Genomic DNA, 21,794 nt, shown 5'->3' with positions numbered 1-21,794 from the left:
TGACGTTTTGGATCTTGATCCTTTGTTACACATCTTGCCTGAATCTGCTTTCCGACTGACAACAATGGACCGAGTGTTTCAGTTGGACAAGATTTGGTAAAATTTGTTTAAAGCCTTGATTGCTCTAAGGAGCCATAGTGGGAATTAGAGGAGTTGAAAGAGTGGGAAGAAATTCTATTGATTTCCTTACTGCACAAAGTGCAACTCACCAGCACACCTGGAATCTTCCGTTGTTGTCCCAAGGATTTGTTGCAGACAGATCACAACAAAGACAAGTACTGCACAGGCTCCACTGATCCTGAGTCTCCTGCCCAAATTTGCATTCAATTTCTGCAATATAACACCTACTGGGCACATTTGAGTGAAAAGGAACGTTGCTGCTCCTCGAGAGGAGCAGACTTGAGCTTAGGCGATTAAAGACGATCATGGACCTTCCAATCTTTTCTCTAGCTCTTCTCAGGCCCTGTCTCCAACTCTTTGTTCTGGGCCTAGGTGATTAGCCTTAGGGATTAGTCCCTGATCTGGACATCACTGATTCCATCTTAAATCATATTCCAATCAACTTAATAGAGGTATACGCCAACAGTGGGTTAAGCTATAGGGCTTTTCTAACCCCACAGAATAGTAGGAGGAACAGCCTGCTGCATTCATAGTGGTTACACTGCCTCACTGGACCAAACAGCACAGAGGCATATTACTGGCCACGTTTGCCCTCAACTTGTCTGCTGAGAACCAAATAGCCTTGGCTACTGAAGTGAACTCCAACACAGGCCATACCATACTCCTTAATGGTAGTATAAATCTTCATATCCAAATCTATATTGTTGTTTTCATGTCTCTGCGAAGGATATGGCGTCATCCACTGGCAGACTCGCACTTCTGGCTGGTCTGAAGATTACTTGGCTCGTCAAACTGCCTCTGCAGTAAGAGTTGGGCTTTACAGAGGGGATCTTGTATCTCTGCTAGCATGAAGACACATCTAGCCACTTTGTGGAACGCTCTTTGGCCTGCTGTTTTTTTGTTTTTTTTTTGGATGCAGGAGGTACCCTTTAAACAGACTCAGCTGTTTGATTAGCTTAGTACCTGAGCCTTAGCGACTAGAGGTCCACCCAGTCAGTTTTCACTTGAGTGAACACATCTGCCGTTGTGTTTTACTGCCGTGTGATATGCAACTTGGCATAGCATCTTGGCGGGCATGTCAGGTAATCACACTCCCCATTCTACCCAGGATGGGTCCTTATTATGATTTATTTTAGCCTGCCCCTTCTGGCAGCACTTTGAATGTATAGCAGTTTTAGAGCCAAACAGGAACTGTCACTGTTGGAAGAACAAGTTGCCACTTTTCCTTTGGGGAGTAGTGCTGGTATTTAAGGGCTGGAGCGTTTTACAATCCATACTGCCCATGCACTCTGTTGGAAGAACAAGTTGCCACTTTTCCTTAGGGAAGTGGTGCTGGTATTTAAGGGCTAGAGAGTTTTACAATCCATACTGCCCACGCACTCTTTTTGTATATGAAAGCATACCTACCTGACCCTCACCGTATTGATCATGGCTGGTCTCTTGGTAAGCTTATGGCTCAAGATATGAGCTGCAGGTTTGTGGTCATAGTAAAATACCTGGAAGTACTGGCTAGCAATTACAGTAGTGTACTAAACCAACTACTTAAAGCACTGTAACCTAAGCAGAACACTGAATAAAGGTTAAAAACAGCAAATCCATGCATTAGAGCATTGATACAGTGATCCAAAACCTGCAGAGCCAGGCATTGCTGAGTTAATAGAAAGACTCAACTTTGCAGCAAACGCATTAGTAGTCCTACAGACAGACAAAAAAAACCTCTGAGGCAAATGAAACAAACATAACTATACACAGCAGTTTTACCTACTTTGGCAGCTTGTATATTAACAACATAATGATTCAGACACACCATGACAGCCCATGGAAAGATTGCCTGTTCTGTGCAACACCCTTCCTTGACTGGCTCTAAGGGGGGGATGGGAGGGGCTCCATACCTGACAAGTGGACACCAATCCATTCCTCCCGGCCACTTCTACAGTGGGCCAGAAGTTACCCCAATATCATCTCCCTGCTCCCTGCCGACTGGAAGCCGCGTCCAGCCATAGGAAACAGACAATGAGCCATCTTGAAAGAGGCAGCCCTAACCACAAAAAAAACTTTCAGCATCTTTGCAAGGGAAACCAACATATCCAAACTAACAAAACGTGTGTGTGGGGCCACAACTCACCAGGGAGGAGAGACTGGATCAGTCTCAACTAACCACAAGACAGAACTGTTTTACCTGCATCCAGAGACCAGTATCCCAGCCCCCCAGTATCTGGACCTGGGGGGGGGGGGGTGGTCTCCCTCGTATGGAAGTTTTACAACCAAACAGAGGAGCTTCGTCACAGGAAAGAGGCTGAACCTGTACGGCTGGCCAGATGAATCCGGCAGGTGAGAGCAAAAATAAAAATATTCATTAATTCACAGTTATAACCAGTTGAGAATTTGAGAAAAAAAAAGAGCCTAGGGGGAGGCAACTTATTTAAATATAGTATAACCAGTCCTGATTGGGCGAGAGGCAGAGCCTATCCCATTCGTGTATGCTGTCATGCTTTGTGTCAGGAAAATACATTTATGTTTTTGGTTGTAGCATGAAAAAATGTAGAAAAATCCAAGTGGTGTGAATACTTTTTCAAGACAATGTATATGGCAAAAAGTATGTGGAATATTGAGCTCAGGCCTCTCCAGTAAAGGTTCCTGATAATAAGAACAAAATAAAAGCAGCAAAGAGGTTGATTGCCCAAATAGAATCAGAATGCAAGTATAATTGCTTAACTGACCCTAAGCTCTCTGAAATGTGAGTTTTGCAATTATTTGCAATAGCAACAGGCAAGGCGTCTTGTTTGCTTCATCACAGGCACTTAGTTCCTGTTTCATCCTTTGCTGCTAAGCCATAGATTTGCTGTTGAAGTTATTACTTCTGCCGCTCATCATGAAGGTCCAGCAAATTTCTTATTGTAGCATTTTTATTGTAGGTATTTGTATTTTTAAGTAATTACAAGCATACGGTATTCAGTTTTACCTGCAGCCATTTAGTAACAAGAATAACAGACCTACATCAAAGAGAATGCCATGGGTTCAAGATTCAAAGTCCTTGTGAATTTTTGTGCAGATGAATTGTTTTTTTTATTTTTTTTATTCTTTTTATTATAAGAATATAAATTGAAATACAAAACAAAGCCTATTGGGCATACCCAGGCTTAGGTAAAAAAAAAACACACACACACATAAAAAGAAAAACAACAAAAGGTAAGATGGTTGGTAATCGAGGCTTAGGGAATTGGAAGCACGGTATCTTGGGTGTGCAGAGTTAAAGCGGTTGTATACCCGCTGACACATTTTTTTATTTTTTTTAATACCCCTGTAAGGCAAAAGGCATAATGAGCTAGTATGAACCGCATACTAGCTCATTATGAAATACTCACTATTCATTATGAAATACTCACTATTCATTATGAAATACTCACCTTAGAACGAGGCCTCGGTAACTCACCTAGTCCATGCCGAGGGAGATGACATGTTGCCTTGGTGTGTCTTCCAGATATTGCAGCTCCAGCACTGTGAGTGGCATGCGCGCAGGAGACTTCTTTCCGGCAAGGTCCAGCATCTACCGGGCTTTCAGCCGATAATACCCTGTGCGCATGCGCCGCTGCAGTCCCCGGCTCATTGCACGGGGAATATCTCCTAAACTGTACAGGTTTAGGAGATTTTTTTTACCTACAGGTAAGCCTTATTATAGGCTTACCTGTAGGTACAAGTTTAAAAATAGCCTATACAACCGCTTTAAAAGGGTCAGGTGGTACATTCTCTGTATAAAGTCCACATCTAAGCAGTAAACAGAAACACAACAGAGTATCTTAAGTAGGGGTTGCAGAGGATCCGACAGTATCTCTGGACTCGGTCCAAATATCCCATACTTTGGAGAATTTTTTTGAACATCCCCTAGATTCATATGTATATTTATACAGTGGGACCGCTTTATTGACTATATTCTTCCAATAATCTAAGGTGGGGGGCTGGGTGGATTTCCATTTAAGGAGAATAGTCTTGCGTACATAAAACAATAGGAAGGCATATCAAAGTTCTGATAGATCGAGAGGTAGCTAGTAGGTGAACGAGACCTAAAATGCAAACATCAATTGATAGTGGTATTACAATTGTGGTGACCTTTGCGAATACATAGGGAAACCGCTGTCCAGAATAATTTTATGCCCGGACATTCCCAAAACACATGCAGGAACGTGGTTGGGTCAGTCGTACATCACCAACATTGTGAAGAGTGTGGGGATACATCTTCTGTAACCGTTGAGGTGTGAGATATACTCTATGGAAAATCTTAAATTGGATCCTCCCAGTCTTCGTAATCTCACTGTGGGACTTCCTCCCGCCATCGCGACAATAGTTTGTCGAGGCCATCATGCATGGATGGCTGAAGAGACTTGTATATTGTAGAGAGTGGCTTACTCAAACTATCCCCCCATAGAATAGCTTCAGTTATGGACAGGGTTAAGGTTACAGGCTGATTGCCAAATTGCATCTGAAAGGCATGTCTCAACTGAAGGAACCTAAACAGGTATGAATTGGGGAGGGCGTATTTCACTTTAAGGGAGTCGAATGTCTGGAGTACACCCCGCTCACAGATTTGGCTAAGATATTTTATCCCTTTAGAAGCCCACACAGTGGGATCAGGAATCAAGAAAAATTGCTTTGGGAAGGGTTATGCCATAGAGGTGTATGTGGTGAGTAAGTAGATGAGGGCCCAGGATGCTGAAGCTGCCATGCCTTAATGACGGCGGTCATAGATTGGGTGAGAGGGAGCGATGCTAAACCACCCCTGTAATGTATATTGTGTAGTGTTTCATAAGAGCCGAGCAGTGCAGCCTCAAGCACCACAGCAGCATTAGTCTCATCAGTTCGCAACCAGTTGTGGGCCTGAGTGAGCAGAGCTGCAAGGTAATACTTAAATAAATTTGGACTTGCTAATCCACCTTCGGTCCACGGCATTTGCAAGACCGTCAGCCGAAACCTAGGCCTTTGAGTTCCCCAAAAGAATGAGGTCATTGCAGACACAAACTACCTAAAGTATTTTTTAGGGATCCACACTGGGGCATGGCGGAGGATAAACAGTATAGAGGGTAGTAGCTTCATTTTGAAAAGGTTAATCCTTCCCGCTAGTGAAAGGGGGAGGTGAGACCACGCTGATAGACGTTGCTTCGTCAGATTCAATAGCGGCAAAAGATTTAGGGCCACATGCTTTTGGTAAAATCATTACCCCCAAATATTTTGCTCTGGGGTCAGCCCCCCTATCTATGGGTAGGATCAGAGATTTTTTCCAGTTGACCTTTAACCTTGTTAGGGGAGAATAAAAGGAGGGTAATGCCAGAGCCTATTTAAGGCTGGATTCACACCTATGCGTTTTTAGTGCTTTTTGCATTTTGCAGATTTGCACTACAGAACTTGTTCCATAGGAAACAATGTTAAATGGACTGTAGTGCAAATCTGCAAAATGCAAAAAGCACCAAAATTGCATAGGTGTGAATCAGAGCTTAGGGAAGGTCCAGGGTCTTTTAAGAAGAGGACTATGTCATTGGCATAGAGCGCTACTTTCTCTGTGATGGTGCCTACTTGAATGTCTTCAATTAGGGGCGAGTTACGTATGGCCGACACGTAGTCCCAATCTATCAAATCAAAAGCTTTCTCTATGTCAAGCATAACCAGAACTCTAGAGGCTGAATCATCTGGAGGGAGTTGCAAGTGAATCAGGACTCTGCGTAGATTAATGTCAGTTGATTTCCCAGGGATAAATCTGGTTTATGAATTCTGTTTTCAAACATAATCTATTGCATGACATGAATCTACTGAACTAAGGGCAGCAAGTTTAGGAGGGCCAGGAAGGGGGATTTACATAATCCAGCTTCCCCCTTCCCCCCCTCCAACACAAACTCACACACACTATAAAAGGGGGGCACAGAGTAGCCATAGGGGGTCAGTTTATTAAAACTGGAGAGTGCAACGTCTGGTGCAGCTGTGCATGGGAGCCAATCAGCTTCTAACTTCAGTTAGAGCCGGTTCACACAGGGGCGACTCAGATCCGACTTCAGGTCGCCCCTAGTCGCCTCAGGTCAGGCAACATGTAAAAATCAATGTAAGTGAATGAGAGCCGTCTTAATGCACACTACTGAAGTCGCTCCGACTTCAGAAAAGGTTCCTGTACTACTTCAATCCGACTTGTAGGCAACTGGTACCCGTTGATTTCAATGGAAGTCACCTACAAGTCGGATCTCCATCTATACGGAGGCGACTCTCACGGAATTATAAGCTCTGAAGGGGGAACTTTTTCATAAATTTGGCGTGGGTTCCCCCTCCGAGAGCATACCAGGCCCTTAGTTCTGGTATGTATTCTAAGGGGAATTGATTAGACCCTTATCCGAGCACGCAACCCGGCCGGCCAGGAAAGGGGGTGGGGGATGAGGGACTAGCGAGCGCCCCCTCCTGAGCCGTACCAGGCCGCGTGCCCTCAACAAGGGGGTGCCGCACGGCCCCCCCACCCCAAAGCACCTTGTCCCCATGTTGATGAGGACAAGGGCCTCTTCCCGACTTCCCTGGCTGTTGGTTGTCAGGGTCTGCGGGCGGGGGGCTTATTGGAATCCGGGAGCCCCCTTCAATAAGGGGGCCCCTGGATACCGGCCCCCACCCTATGTGAATGAGTATGGGGTACAATGTACCCCTACCCATTCACCTGTAAAAAAAAAGTAAAAAAAAAAACACAACACACAAGGGTTGAAATAGTTTATTGCAGAGCTCCGGGGGTCTTCTGTCCATCTTCGGGGGTCTTCTCCGCTATCTTCTGCTAGCTCTTTTGCTAGCGGAGGAGCCCAGCTTTCTTCTTCGCTGCCGCCCTCTTCTTCCGACTTCAGGGGTCTTGTGCCCCTCTTCGGTTCTTCTTGCCGGGCCACCTCGCCTTCTTCTAGCATTGTACCCCATACTCATTCACATAGGGTGGGGGCCAGTATCTGGGGGCCCCCTTATAGAAGGGGGCTCCCGGATTCCGATAAGCCCCCTGCCCGCAGACCCCAACAACCAACGGCCAGGGTTGTTGAGAAGAGGCCCTTGTCCTCATCAACATGGGGACAAGGTGCTTTGGGGTGGGGGGCCGCGCGCCCCCCCGTTCCCCAAGGCATTCCCCCATGTTGAGGGCATGCGGCCTGGTATGGCTCAGGAGGGGGGGGGGCGCTCGCTCATCCCCACCCCCTTTCCTGGCCGGCCGGATGGGGGGGATCTGGGGGGGACCCCCACGCCGTTTTTTCGGCGTAGGGGGTTCCCCTTAGAATCCATACCAGACCTAAGGACCTGGTATGCTCTCGGAGGGGGAACCCACACCAAATTTTTTACATAAATTTGGCGTAGAGTTCCCTCTTCAGAGCTCATTCTCTGATTGGCCACGGCAAAAGTCGCCTGGCCTGGGGCGACTTAAAGTCGTGTTGTAAGTCGCCCCAGGTCATGTCTAGGTCATGTTCAAGTCGTTTCCAAGTTGCCTCACAAAGTCGTCGTGGAAGTCGTGCCGCCCCTGTGTGAACCGGCTCTTAAGCTTTGACAAAAAAAATGGAAGCTGGTTGGTTTCTAAGGAGAGATCTTGCACTCTCCAGTTTTAGTAAACCAACCCCATAGTGTCCGTGTATTTAAAGCTGCTGTAAAGAAAGGATAGGGATGGCTGACAAATTGCAAAAGGAGAGATTTGGTTTAGTTAGTAAAATGTACTTTAATTCTGATTGGTAGCTTTTTGGGCAATCACCCCCTTTGCTGCTTTTTTGTTATGATCATTGGGAGCTTTTTTGTGTTTACTGTTATTTTGTGGGTGATTTGAGGTCATGGGTTACATTTAGTGCCTTCCATAGCAAGGCTTCCCCTTGTTTTAGGTGGGTAGACTTTTGGGGTCTTTATTTATTTTGGGGGTATATTATGTTGCTAATGCCTTTATTTTAGATGTAATTGCTTTTTTGCAGCAACACTTCCCATACAAAGTGGACTTTTGAATGAATAAACGTTTCAGAACAAAAACCACTGTTAGATATTCAGATAATCATTTTTTCGAGAAGAATATTCTATGTTGAGCCTCTGAATTTTCTAATCACTGGAGTCAAAAATGAACAAATTGATCCCGCTAACAATTAGAAGAATGAAGGAATATACAACATTTTTGAATTAATTTCTACTAGTTTATGGCCAGCTTAAAAGTTGGGCCAAATATTTATGCTGAGACTTTCTTTAAAATTGCTGTCTTCACAGGCAGAGCAGATAACCATGGCTGGCTTGGGTTTCTTTTCAATTAGATTCAACTTCCCCTAATTACACAGTCATTGGGAAAATTAATTCTCTGTAGAAATAGCTACAAGCAGTGTTTAACGGAGTGGATCACTCTTTTTCAGGTTTTTATGAGAGGGGAGAAGCATCCCTATTTAGTATTAATTCATGTAAGGGGAATGCACACTGCAGAAAATCAAATGTTTAAAACTTGTCCAATGCTACTAGAGTATCCACTATCTGGCCTGGTTCGCACTGCAGCGTTGTCCGAGATCAGATGTGATTCACACCGCACTGCAGTGCAAATCGCATGCGGCCTCTGTGCGATGCGATTTCAGCCATACAGATAGTATGGCTGAATTTGCATCGCATTTGGACCAAACTCACACAGGACCCTTTTTTTAGTCCATAGCAGAATAAAATTGCATGGATGTTCACACCCATGCAATCCAATTCCTGTCCGAGTTTGCAGATCGCACTGCGATATGCAAACTGATTTGGGGATGTAATTGAAACTCCTAGCAGTTCGCATAGGGCAGTGTGAACTGCCACCAGGAGACATGCGATGCGGGAACCCACAGTGGATTTGCAAGTCTCCCGCATCGCAGCAGAGAGAGCCTTAATCAATATAATTGCTAGGCTCCAGTATTGGTTAATAGTTGCGAACAGTTTGCAAGTAGCGATGGTTCGCACTAGAACATGCGAACAGGCAAAAAATTAGTACGAACAAGCGAATGCCATTAAAGTCTATGGGACACGAACATGAAAAATCATCAGTACTAATTTTAAAGGCTTATATGCAAGTTTTTGCCATAAAAAGTGTATGGGGACCTGGGTACTGCCCCAGGGGACATGTATCAATCCAAGGGGTCCCCTTAGTCTGCCTGTAAAGTGGTGCATCTGTCAAAAACTGTCTTTTGTGGTTTTTACTTTTCCATGCTTTTTTTGGAGAATGGGTAAGGGTACAATGTACCCCATACCCATTCACATGGGGGGGGAGGCAGCATCTGGGGGGCCCCTTGTTAAAATGACCTGGTATAGACTGGGGGGGGGACTCATGCAGTTTTTCTTAATTATGTCATAGGGTTACCCTTCAATGCACTCTATATACTGTACACCACTATATATACACAGTGGGGCTGATTTACAAACAGTTTGCGTCATGAGTTGCGGCGCACGCCAATGCGCAACGGCTGTTTTCGTATTCACAAAGCATTTGCGCCTGTAAGAGCGCAATTCCCCATTTACTATCATGCCAGCACACTGGGGGCAGCGATCAGTGCACCGCTATAGACATGGCGCATGCATTATTCAAATCAGAATTAAAAGAATGTGGAAGTGCTAATATTATGCGGGTGATGTGAGGAAGTATAGTTATAACTGTCCAAGTAACAAATATGCCCAAAATAGAATGGAAAAGTAACTTACTATGAACAAGCCTGCTGCTCCTACAAATACACTTGGAACTGCGCAAGGTCAATTTATGCACTGCACATGCGCAAGCGGCATTTGCGCACGTTCAAGTGCTTTGGTTCACTGCACCAGCAAAATCTTAGTAAATGTCAAGCCACGTAGAGGCATTTGCATAAGTTGAACATGCACACCTCTCAACTTGCTTTTTTTCTTACGCTGGTTCACTTTTATGGTTTTTTGTAAGGCTATTTAAAAATAAGAAAAAAAATGCATGGGGTCCCCTGAAATTCCATACCAGGCCCTTCAGGTCTGGTATGGATATTAAGGTGAACCCCACACCAAAAAAAAAAAATGGCCTGGGGGTCCCCCTCACAATCCATACCAGGCCCTTCAGGTCTGGCATGGATTTTAAGGAGAACCCCGTGCCAAAAAAAAAATGGCATGGGGGTCCCCCTCAAAATCCATACCAGACCCTTATCCGAGCACGCAACATGGCAGGCCGCAGGCAAAGAGGGGGGAGCGAGAGAGCGCCCCCACTCCTGAACAAAAGCACCTTGTCCCCATGTTGATGAGGACAAGGGCCTCATCCCCACAACCCTGGCTGGTGGTTGTGGGGGTCTGCGGGCAGGGGGCTTATCGAAATCTGGAAGCCCCCTTTAACAAGGGGACCCCCAGATCCCGGCCTCCCCCTTGTGTGAAATGGTAAGGGCCTACCATTTCACCACAAAAGTATTAAAAATAACAAGAGAGTTTTTGACAGCGGGAGTGGCCCGAGAAGGAAGCGAGGAAGATGAGACGCTGTGGAGGAAGATGTCGGACGAGAACACCGCAGCAAGAAGCAGAGGATCGGAGGAAGAAGAAGATGGAGGAAGAAACCAAAGGATGAAGGAAAGAAGAAGGAAGAAGACCCGAAGAAGATGAAAAGAAGAAGACTTTAATAAAGGAATTGTCAAAAACTCTCACACGGGGGGGGGGGGGAGGGTGGTTGGGATCTGTTTTGTTTTTTTTTGTCACGAGGTTCCCCTTAAAATCCATGCCAGACCTGAAGGGCCAGGTATGGTCTTGGAAGGAAACCCATGCCGTTTTTTTTTTTTTATTATTAAAGTCGCCTGGCCTGGGGGCAACTTAAAGTTGTAAGTCGCCCCAAGTCGCGCTGTGATTCATACTCAAGTCGTGTCCAAGTTGCCTCCCAAAGTCGCACTGGAAGTCGTGTTGCCCTTGTGTGAATGGACTGTTAATGATACGGCGTGCGCTATTATCAATTGCATATCATTATTGCGTGCGCCGGCATATTATCTGCTGCGCTTATGCGTGCGCCGGTTCACATGCTCAATTAATAATTTATCTGGCGCACAAATTAAGGTATGAACTGGCTCAGCGCATTCATCTTAGTAAATTACGCCCAGTATCTCACAAAAGTGAGTACACACCTTTCAATTTTTTTGATTTTATATTTTATTATATCTTTTCATGTGACAACACTACAGAAATGACACTTTGCTACAATGCAAAGTAGTGAGTGTACAGCTTGTATAACAGTGTAAATTTGCTGTTCCCTCAAAATAACTGAACACACAGCCATTAATGTCTTAACTGTTGGCAACAAAAGTGAGTACTAAGTAAGTACCCTAAGGGAAAATGTCTAAATTGGGCCCAAAGTGTCAATATTTTGTGTGGCCACCATTATTTTCCAGCACTGCCTTAACCCTCTTGGACATGGAGTTAACCAGAGCTTCTCAGGTTGGCACTGGAGTACTCTTCCACTTCTCCATGATGACATCACTGAGCTAGTGGATGTTATAGACCTTGCACTCCTTCAACTTCCATTTGAGGATGCCCCACAGATGCTCAATAGGGTTTTGGTCAGGAAACGTGCTTGGGCAGTACATCACCTTTACCATCAGCTTCTTTAGCAAGGCAGTGGTCATCTTGGAGGTGTGTTTGGGGTTGTTATCATCTTGGAATACTGCCCTGCAGCCCAGTCTCCGAAGGGAGGGAATCATGTTCTGCTTCAGTATGTCACTGTACATGTTGGCATTCATGGTTCCCTCAGTGAACTGCAGCTCAGCAATGCCAGCAGCAGTCATGCAGCCCCAGACCATGACACTGCCATCACCATGCTTGACTGTAGGCAAGACACACTTGTCTTTCTACTCCTCACCTGGTTGTAGCCACAAATGCTTGACACCATCTGAACCAAATAAGTTTAACTTGGTCTCATCAGACCACAGGACATGGTTCCAGTAATCAATGTCCTTAGTCTGCTTGTCTTCAGCAAACTGTTTGCGAGCTTTCTTGTGCATCATCTTTAGAAGAGGCTTCCTTCTGGGATGAGAGCCATGCAGACCAATTTGATGCAGTGTGCAGCGTATGGTCTGAGCACTGAAAGGCTGAACCCCACCCCTTCAACTTCTGCAGCAATGCTGACAGCACTCATATATATATTTCCCAAAGACAACTTCTGGATATGACGCTGAGCATGTGCATGCAACTTTTATGGTTGACCATGGCGAGGCCTGTTTTGAGTGGAACCTGTCCTGTTAAACCGATGTATGGTCTTGGCCACCCTGCTGCAGCTTGGTTTCAGGGTCTTGTCAATCTTCTTATAGCCTAGGCCATCTTTATGTAGAGCAACAATAATTTTTTTACAGATCCTCAGAGTTCTTTGCCATGAGGTGCCATGTTGAACTTCCAGTGACCAGTATGAGAGAGTGAGAGCGATAACACCACATTTAACACACCTACTCCCTATTCACACCTGAGACCTTGTAACACTAACGAGTCACGTGACACCATGGAGGGAAAATGGCTAATTGGGCCCAATTTGGACATTTCACTTGCCACTGGTTTAGGCGTTAATGGTTGTGTGCTTAGTTATTTTGAGGGTAAAGCAAATTTGCACTGTAAGACGCCTTTCAGACCTGTAGATCTGTATTTAGCTGTCTGCTCGCTCTCTTGATCCCCGCTGAGCCGACGGATGACAAGTCCAACACAGTGATAACAGCTTTCATTTCAATTGCTGTGTTGATGAAATAGAGAGAAAGTTGATTGAGGAAATAACCCTCATTCTCCATCTCGACCAAAATAAATACCCCTTGGGTGGACTTTTAACTACTTTCTGACCGCCGGCTGTCGAATGACGGCCAGGCGGCGCACCTATTGTGGCGGGAGGCCGTAATATGACGGCCTCATATGACGGCCTCCCATTTAAACAGGGAATGCGCGCGATCGTGCGCGCGCATCCCTGTTTCTTTGGTGGCGGAGTGTCACGGAGACACCGCTCGCCACCGAAGTGGGTGAACAGCCATTGGTTATGGCTGTTTACCACGCGATCGGCCGTGATGAAGTCACGGCCGATCACAGATGGTCACACCCCCACTGTGCATGGCGCATGCGCGCTGCGCGTGCACGTCGGTGGCAGCGTGTTCCCCGGGAACACTGCTCGTCACCGACGCTGGTAAACAGCCATTGGCCGGCTGTTTACCCACGTGATCGGCTGTGATCCTTTCACAGCCAATCAACTAAAATGTAAGCAAACTGCGGTAACGAGATGTTACCGGGTTCTCCTCCTCACACACCGATCGTGTGTGAGGAGGGGATTGCGGTAACATCTCGTTACCGCCTGCAGTGTACACCAATCACACTGATTTCCCCCCCCAATAAAGAGGACCTGTCACCACCCCTCATAGTACCTGTCAATCACAGTCCATCAGAGTACCTGTCACAGTCCATCAGAGTATTTAAGTACCTGTCACAGCCCATCAGAGTACCCGAGTACCTGTCCCAGTCCATCTGAGTACCCGAGTACCTGTCACAGTTCATCTGAGTACCTGAGTACCTGTCCCAGTCCATCTGAGTAGCCGTCACAGTTCATCTGAGTACCTGTCACAGTTCATCTTAATACCCGAGTACCTGTCACAGTCCATATGAGTACCTGAGTACCTGTCACCGCCCTTCAGAGTACCCAAATACCAGTCACTAAGCCATCAGAGTACCTGCCACCAAGCCATCAGAGTACCCGAGTACCTGTCACCAGGCCATCAGAGTACCCGAGTACCTGTCACCAGGCCATCAGAGTACCCGAGTACCTGTCACCAGGCCATCAGAGTACCCGAGTACCTGTCACCAGGCCATCAGAGTACCAGAGTACCTATCTCCAGCCCATCAGAGTACCCGAGTACCTATTTGCATCTCATAGAATATACGTTGGGGTGTTTGCTTTCCAAAATGGGGTCATTTTGTGGGTAATTTCACTGTCCTGGTGCTCCTGGACCTTCAAAAGTGTGATGGGTAGGAATGAAATGAGATGTGTCATTTATGCTCCTAGAACGCCTGAACGTACTACTTCAATGTTCGGCCTATGTGGCCAGGCTGTGTAAAAGTCCTACACAGGAGGAGTAGCAGAATGTGTTTTGGGGTGTAATTTTTGCTATATACATGCTATGTGTTAGAAATATCTTATAAATTGACAACTTTGTGTAAAAAAAATGCGTTTTAATTTTTTTCCACATATTCCAAAAACTTGGACCTGGAAAAAAATGAACTGTTCAAAAGACTCATTATGCCTCACAGATTATACGTTGGGGTGTTTGCTTTCCAAAATGGGGTCATTTTATGGGAATTCCATTGTCCTGGTGCTCCAGGGCCTTCAAAAGTGTAATAGGTGGTTGAGAAATGAGATGCGTCATTTTTGCTCGTAGAACGTCTGAAGGTACTACATCAATGTTGGTGCTCTGTATGTGGCCAGGCTGTGTAAAAGTCTCACACATGTGGTATCGCCGTACTCGGGAAGAGTAGCAGAATGTATTTTGGGGTGTAATTTGTTGTATGCATATGCTGTGTGTGAGAAATAACCTGATAATATGACAATTTTGTAAAAAAAAAATAATAATAAAAAAAAATCTTTATTTTGCAAAGGATTGTGGGAAAAAATTACAATTAAAAAAAACTCATCATGCTACTTACTTAATACCTTGGAATGTCTACTTTGTAATAAGGGGTCATTTGGGGGATATTTGTACTTTCCTGACTTGTTAGTGCTCATGCACACGGACGTTTTAAAAAACTGGCTGCAAAGCTAGCTCCGATGCCTGGAAAAATTGTTGTTAAAAACGTGATTTTTACCGCGTTTTGCATTGGCGTTTTTGCGCGTTTTTGCGCGTTTTTTAGCGTTAGCGTTAAGTAGCTTTTTTTAAGAAGCACATCTCTTGGCTATAGGACTCAGAAAACAAAGAAAATATGTTGCGCGTTTATGCGCGTTTGTGCGCGTTTTTGCGCGTTTTCCCGCGATTCGCGTTTTTACAGCTCTAGCTCCACGCCACGGAACGCACTGGTCCTGGGTTTTTTTTACAGCTTAAAAACGCCTATGCCATTTGCAGCTCAAAAACGTCTAGGTGGGCATGAAGCCATAGACTAACATGGACAGCTGTTTTTAAGCTGCAAAAAAAGCTCAAAAAAGCGGCTGTAAAAACGTCCGTGTGCATGAGGCCTTAGTGTCTCAAGAAATGAGATACACCTGATGTACTGAAGGCCTGATCAGATGTGATCAATTTTCAGTGATTAGCACCATAGTTTGTAGACTCTATAACTTTCACAAAGACCAAATAATATACACTAATGTGGGTTATTTTTACCAAAGATATGTAGCAGTATAAATTTTAGCCAAAATGTATGAAGAAAAATGACTAATTAGCAAAAATTTATGACAGAAGCAAAGAAAAGGGCATTTTTTTGACAACATTTACGTTTTATTTTATTTATAGCACAAAAAATAAAAAACCCACTAGTGATTAAATACCACTAAAAGAAATCTCTATTTATGTGAAAAAAAGCATGCAAGTTTCATATGGGTACAGTGTTGGATGACTGAGTAATTGTCATTCAAACTGAGAGTGCTGAAAGCTGAAAATTTGTCTGGTCAGGAAGGGGGTGTAAGTGCACTGTATTGAGGTGGTTAAAGCACTAATTACATAACATGCTGATTACATAAAAAAAATATTAAACAAATGTATATAAAGTATAAAAGACATATTGAACATGGAATGTTCAATATGTCTTTTATATATTTGTTTATTCATTATTTATTTTTACTGTAATCAGCATGTTCAGGGCCGGTGCTAGACTATTTTGCACCCTAGGCAAGACCAGCTACTTGCGCCCCCCCCCCCCCCCCCCCAAAAAAATAAAAAATAAAAAAACATGCCCTGCATGGCTTTGTGAAGTGTCATTAAATAATAGCACAACACACTCTTTGATCACAGATCCCAGTGTGTATTGTGTGACAATCTGTCAGTTTTAATTATTTCACTGTGAACACCAGGGCCAATTGCAAGTGCGACTGCTCAGCCTGGATTACGAGCATCATGGGCCTGGTGCTGAAGATTTTGGTGGGCTCTGGATTATGAAGCCCCTTGCCCTGAATTATACATTACATTTTTCTTTACAGGCCCGCCTTAACCATCACTTGTGCCTAGGCATGCCTTTCATCCCCACCCACTGCATCTGGGACCCCTTTCTTCATCATCTACTGTGCCTGCAGCCTCCCTTGCTTTACCACCCACTGCGCCCACAGCCCTCTTCCCTCACCACCCAACATACCTATAGCCCCCCTTAATTGCAGAAATACTACAGGAGAGGGTCAGAGACTGCCGACAGGGTACAGGAGAGGGTCAAAGACTGCAAAACGTGCTACAGGAGAGGGTCAGAGACTGCCGACAGAGTACAGGAGAGGGTCAGAGACTGCGGACAGGGTACAGGAGAGGGTCAGAGACTGCCAACAGGGTACAGAAGAGGGTCAGAGACTGCGGACAGGGTACAGAAGAGGGTCAGAGACTGCCGACAGGGTACAGAAGAGGGTCAGAGACTGCCGACAGGGTACAGGAGAGGGTCAGAGACTGCCGACAGGGTACAGGAGAGGGTCAGAGACTGCCGACAGGGTACAGGAGAGGGTCAGAGACTGCCGACAGGGTACAGGAGAGGGTCAGAGACTGCCGACAGGGTACAGGAGAGGGTCAGAGACTGCCGACAGGGTACAGGAGAGGGTCAGAGACTGCCGACACGGTACAGGAGAGGGTCAGAGACTGCCGACAGGGTACAGAAGAGGGTCAGAGACTGGGGACAGGGTACAGAAGAGGGTCAGAGACTGGGGACAGGGTACAGAAGAGGGTCAGAGACTGCCGACAGGGTACAGGAGAGGGTCAGAGACTGCGGACAGGGTACAGAAGAGGGTCAGAGACTGCCGACAGGGTACAGAAGAGGGTCAGAGACTAGGGACATAGTACAAGCGTTTCCTAGGCTAGCAGTGACCAGTGTGGAAAAACATTGATCACTGCAATATGTGTAAACAGGAGTTTACAAGATATAACAATGTGCCAAAAAAACAAAAAAAACTAACAGTAATTTCTTAAGCACAGGAGGACAGTAAATGGTTAACAGGTCTGAGACGCTCCCAGCCTGACCAACCTAATTCCTTCAAAGATAAATAAAAGGTCAAACAAATCATGGATGGACACATATAGCTATAGAAACAGCAGTCATTGCAGGTCTTGCAGAAGTCTAATCAGCATTCTCCTGTCCTGTGTTCAGTGTAAATAAATAAAACCACAGATAAGAAGCAGCTTGAGAAGACAAGGGGAAGTCATCCCGATCAGTGTGATCTCTGCATATCCTAAACACAGCACAGGAGAAGGAGGACACTGATACGTTTCTGCAGCCAGCATTGGGACAAGTTTTATCTCATACCTTCCCCATGCTCAGGTATGTCGGGTCCTCTCCATCCCTCCCTGCTCTGACCAACATCTTCTGGTCAAATGTGGCGGGCTGGACAATACGATTGGCTAAGGAGTTAGTGGGAGGCGGAGCAACTCAGCAGTCACGCCCTCCCACTCAGAAGAGGAGCGCTATTGGCTCCCTGCCTTGCTACACAGACGTCCCTCTCCCTCCAGCATTGTGAAATCCTGGGAGGGAGAGGGGAGAAGCTGCACACCACAGCGCTTGGCTACCACCCTCCCGCCGCACTGAACTCCTTGCTCCCCGGGTCCCCTGTCAGTGGCTCTGCCGGGAGCTTGGGGGTGGGAGAAGAGGAAGAAAGGGGATGCAAGGGTCGGCTGCGCCCCTAGGCGGCAGTGCGCCCTAGGCGGCTGCCTAATCCGCCTAGTGGGTGCACCGGCCCTGAGCATGTTATGTAATTAGTGCCTTCAAAGTCCACCTTAGGCTGTAGCACAATTAGAGAATAAAATCATGAAGAATGAACGAACAGGAAGGGCTCCGTACAGAGCTTCCAGTTCATTCACAAACAACTGAAGCACAGTAAACACAGTTTACACAGCCGCGACATACACCTGACTCCAGCTTAGCGTGTGTTCTAGCCCCATTGCTTTTGGTCAGCAGTTTTTCTCCCAGCTAATGACATCACATCCAGCATGTTGGCTCTGTACCCTGGGATTCTGTTTAGGCTTCATAGCGGGGTTCCCAAAGTGTTTTGATCTTCTATCCGAGCCTTAGCCCCACCGCCACTCATTGTTGGAGCATTAGAAGCTGGCCCCTACATTCCATCTCAGTACTAGCTTGTTACCACCCCGGTCTTAAAGAGGAGCTGCACCTTTAAAAAAAATATTAAAAGCCAGCAGCTACAAATATTGCAGCTGCTGACTTTTAATAAATTTACACTTACCTGTCCCAGGGTCCAGCGATGTCGGCGACAGATGACGAGCAATCGCTCGTCTCTCTGCTGCCCCCGCCACCATTCTCTGTCAGGGAATCGGGAAGTGAAGCATTGCGGCTTCACTGCCCGATTCCCTACTGCGCATGCGCGAGTCACACTGCGCATCTCTACTGGTCCCCGCTGTGTCCTGGGAACTGTGTGTTTCCCAGAACACAACGGGGGGTGGGGCATCTGCGGTGAGCTGCGGTGAGCTTGTCCCGGAAGCGGATAATCCAGGTATCTGCACCCCCCTGAAAGGTGCCGATTGTGACACCGGAGGGGGGGAGGGATCAGATGAGCAGAACTTCCACTTCAGGGTGGAGGTCCGCTTTAAGTAAGCAGCACTATTTTGGATGTCATTACATGCAATAAGCTTATGGTGTATGGCTTAGACAAAGCATGCACACTTGAGGATGCAGTGTACTTTTTAAGTATATGGATTTTTAATTGGTTTGACTCTTTGTTCTTACAATAAATAAGCACATGGTTTTACAGCATATTGTGCTGTGACTTCATATTTAAGTCCTGTGAGAAGGTGCTGCTGTGCCACACATTTCACAGAGCCTGCCTCCTGAACTACAGCAGAGTTTAAGGAGGTGGAGTCAGTACAGCAGTCACTGCTTGAGCGAAGCAAGGTACCATGGGATATGTAGTCCTTACACATCACGAGTAAACAGGAGGAATAACTACAAAGCATGCAGGAAAGCTAGGAAGTTGTGGAAAGAGATGGCTAGCAGACAGGCAGCACTCACAACATGAAACTGATTTTTCAAGTAAGCTTATATTTGATTGTCAAAAAAAAATATTGTTTGTATTGCTATTACAATGCAGATGTTAAAAAATGAAACTGTATGCTGTGACCATAGAATTCCCTTAGTTTTTTTTTTTTTGTGTTTTTTTTTTATATCAGTGTTAGAATTAAATGCAGTATGTAGTTGTAATGATTGTAAAACACACTCTTTTATTTTGATAGAAAATGAACCATGTTTAGGATCCAGGAAACCCAACCAGCCTTATGAGTGGCTGTCATACAAAGAGGTGAGAATATAGTATTTCCTTTATTATTTTGCTTTATAATATAATGTATTTTAGAAGTCAGTCTAACTGAAAATATAATTTTACATGAAAGTGGAGAATTTTTCTTAAGCTGGTTATACACATACAGTTTTTTTTCTAATGCAGTAGATTCCTCTATCCATGCTAAACAACATTCATGGAAAAACCTCCGATACTGCATATCTATCTATCTATCTATCTATCTATTTTTTATTTATTTTTTGTTATCCTGTTAAAACATTAAATTAGTTATTTAAATAGTTCACTATTAACAAGCCCAGACTAAATAGGGTTTATGAGCTTTCTGGAAAATTAGCACATAAAAGAAAGAGGGTCGGGACTTTAAATAAGGTGTGTATATTGTGGCTAATCGAAAGAGTCAAAGTAAAACACGAACAAGTATGTAAACTTGTAATCAGGTAATCATGTTTGCCATTATTGAGTAGGTATATGGTAGACAATACATGCAATAATGGCACATAATATAACAAATCATGTATCCAAATCATTTACATGTTAAAAGTACAAATAGAATATACAATAGTATTATCCTCCATAATAGAAAATCACTATAATATAACAGTTATAATCCACAATATTGCCTGGATCCAAAAACCATATAGGTATGTATGCATTGCATCTAGGTTAAGCCCAACGCGTTTCATGGGATCTATCCAATCATCAGGGGCGGATGCATGATACATGAAAAGAAAATCAGGTAGAGTTGGCTATATACCTTTAGATTTACTATGTGTGTCACTATACAGTCCTCTAATAGTGTTAATAGAATACTTCCTTATCAGTGCAGTGGTCTAAACAATTATTCATCGGTGTTAAAAAAAAATTAGGAAAGTGAATTGTGTGTCCCGTAACAGGGACCTCATGCCCAAAAAAAAAAAAAAAAAAACTACGTGAAACAGATGAAATATGTTAAAAACTAAAATCAAAATAAAATAAAATCTTTTTATCCTATAGATGTAAAGTGCCAATAAGTCCTTTATGATGTGTTAAACAGTTCCTAGCCAGTGTATGATTTCTAAGTGGTGCCTTGTGCAAGTATCCACAGAGAAGCCCGGTGCACTTTGGTGAAAATAAATTATGTTGCGCTCACCAGATCCATACCCCTACTGGGGGAAACCAGCCTTCACCTTCACAGTGTTAAGCCCCTGTGTCACTCTCTGGCGTCTCCCTGGGAATCTGGCCATTCATCCACAAGTTAAATTCTTAATGGTGCATTTTTTCCTTCCAGCCTCCCCTCCTGTGTTCAGACTAAGAACCTCTTAACACTTAACACTGTGAAGGCTGTCACTGAACGTACCATAATGCAGAATCAGTGGGTGTCCTAAACGTGTCACCTGCTACGTCGCCTGCCACCAGATGTCATCAGGTGCCCCCAGCAGAGTCTGTCCTTACATCGGGTGCCCCCAGCGGAGTCCGTTCTTACATCGGGTGCCCCCAGCGGAGTGCCTCCTTACATCAGGGGCCCCCAGCGGAGTCCGTCCTTACATCAGAGGCCCCCGGAGTCCGTATTTACATCAGGTGCCCCCAGTGGAGTCTGTCCTTACATCAAGTGCCCCCCCGCGGAGTCCGTTCTTACTTCAGGTGCCCCCAGCAGAGTCCCTCCTTACATCAGGTGCCCCAGCAGACTCCCTCCGTACATCAGGTGCCCCCAGCAGAGTCCCTCCTTACATCAGTGTCCCCAGTGGAGTCCCTCCTTACATAAGGTGCCCTCAGCAGTGGCCCTCCTCACATCTATATCCCCAGCGGAGTCCCTCCTTACATCTGTGTAATCCATCAGTGGAGCCCCTCCTTACATCGGTGTCCCCATCAGCAGAGCCCCTCCTTACATCTGTGTCCCCATCAGAGGAGTCACTCCTTACATCTGTATCCCCATCAGTGGAGCCCCTCCTTACATCTGTGTCCCCATCAGTGGAGTCCCTCCTTACATCTGTGTCCCCATCAGTGGAGTCCCTCCTTACATCTGTGTCCCCATCAAAGGAGTCCCTCCTTACATCTGTGTCCCCATCAAAGCAGTCCCTCCTTACATCTGTGTCCCCATGCAGCCCCCTGAGCCCCAGTTTTACTTACCTGACCCCGATCCTTCTCCGCCCGTAAACAAGCACACTAGCTCTACCTGGTGTCTCGCATCCTGATTGGATAAATTGATAGCAGGGCAGCCATTGGTTCTCACTGCTGTCAATCAAATTCGTCCAGGGATGGATCTGAGTCCTGCATTCTGTGTGAATGGAACAGATGCGGGACC

At 45.4% G+C, this 21,794-nt stretch overlaps 1 protein-coding gene across 4 annotated transcripts in view; it reads left to right on the top strand.

Annotated features, from left to right (window-relative positions):
* The window catches only part of ACSL6 (acyl-CoA synthetase long chain family member 6), a 342,759-nt gene that overhangs the window by 215,331 nt on the left and 105,634 nt on the right, over window positions 1-21,794 (top strand). For all 4 annotated transcript variants that reach the window (XM_077473316.1, XM_077473315.1, XM_077473318.1 and 1 more), the window contains exon 4: window positions 19,449-19,513. In XM_077473316.1, coding sequence (XP_077329442.1) covers window positions 19,449-19,513 — 65 coding nt within the window. The remainder of the gene's footprint in view (window positions 1-19,448; window positions 19,514-21,794) is intronic.

This window comes from Lithobates pipiens, unplaced genomic scaffold (genome assembly GCF_037356315.1).
Source record: "Lithobates pipiens isolate NorthernLeopardFrog02 unplaced genomic scaffold, aLitPip1_a1.2 Scaffold_8, whole genome shotgun sequence".
Taxonomy (NCBI): domain Eukaryota; kingdom Metazoa; phylum Chordata; class Amphibia; order Anura; family Ranidae; genus Lithobates; species Lithobates pipiens.
Note: the sequence above shows the minus strand (reverse complement) of the source record. Positions and strands in the feature narration are given on the sequence as shown.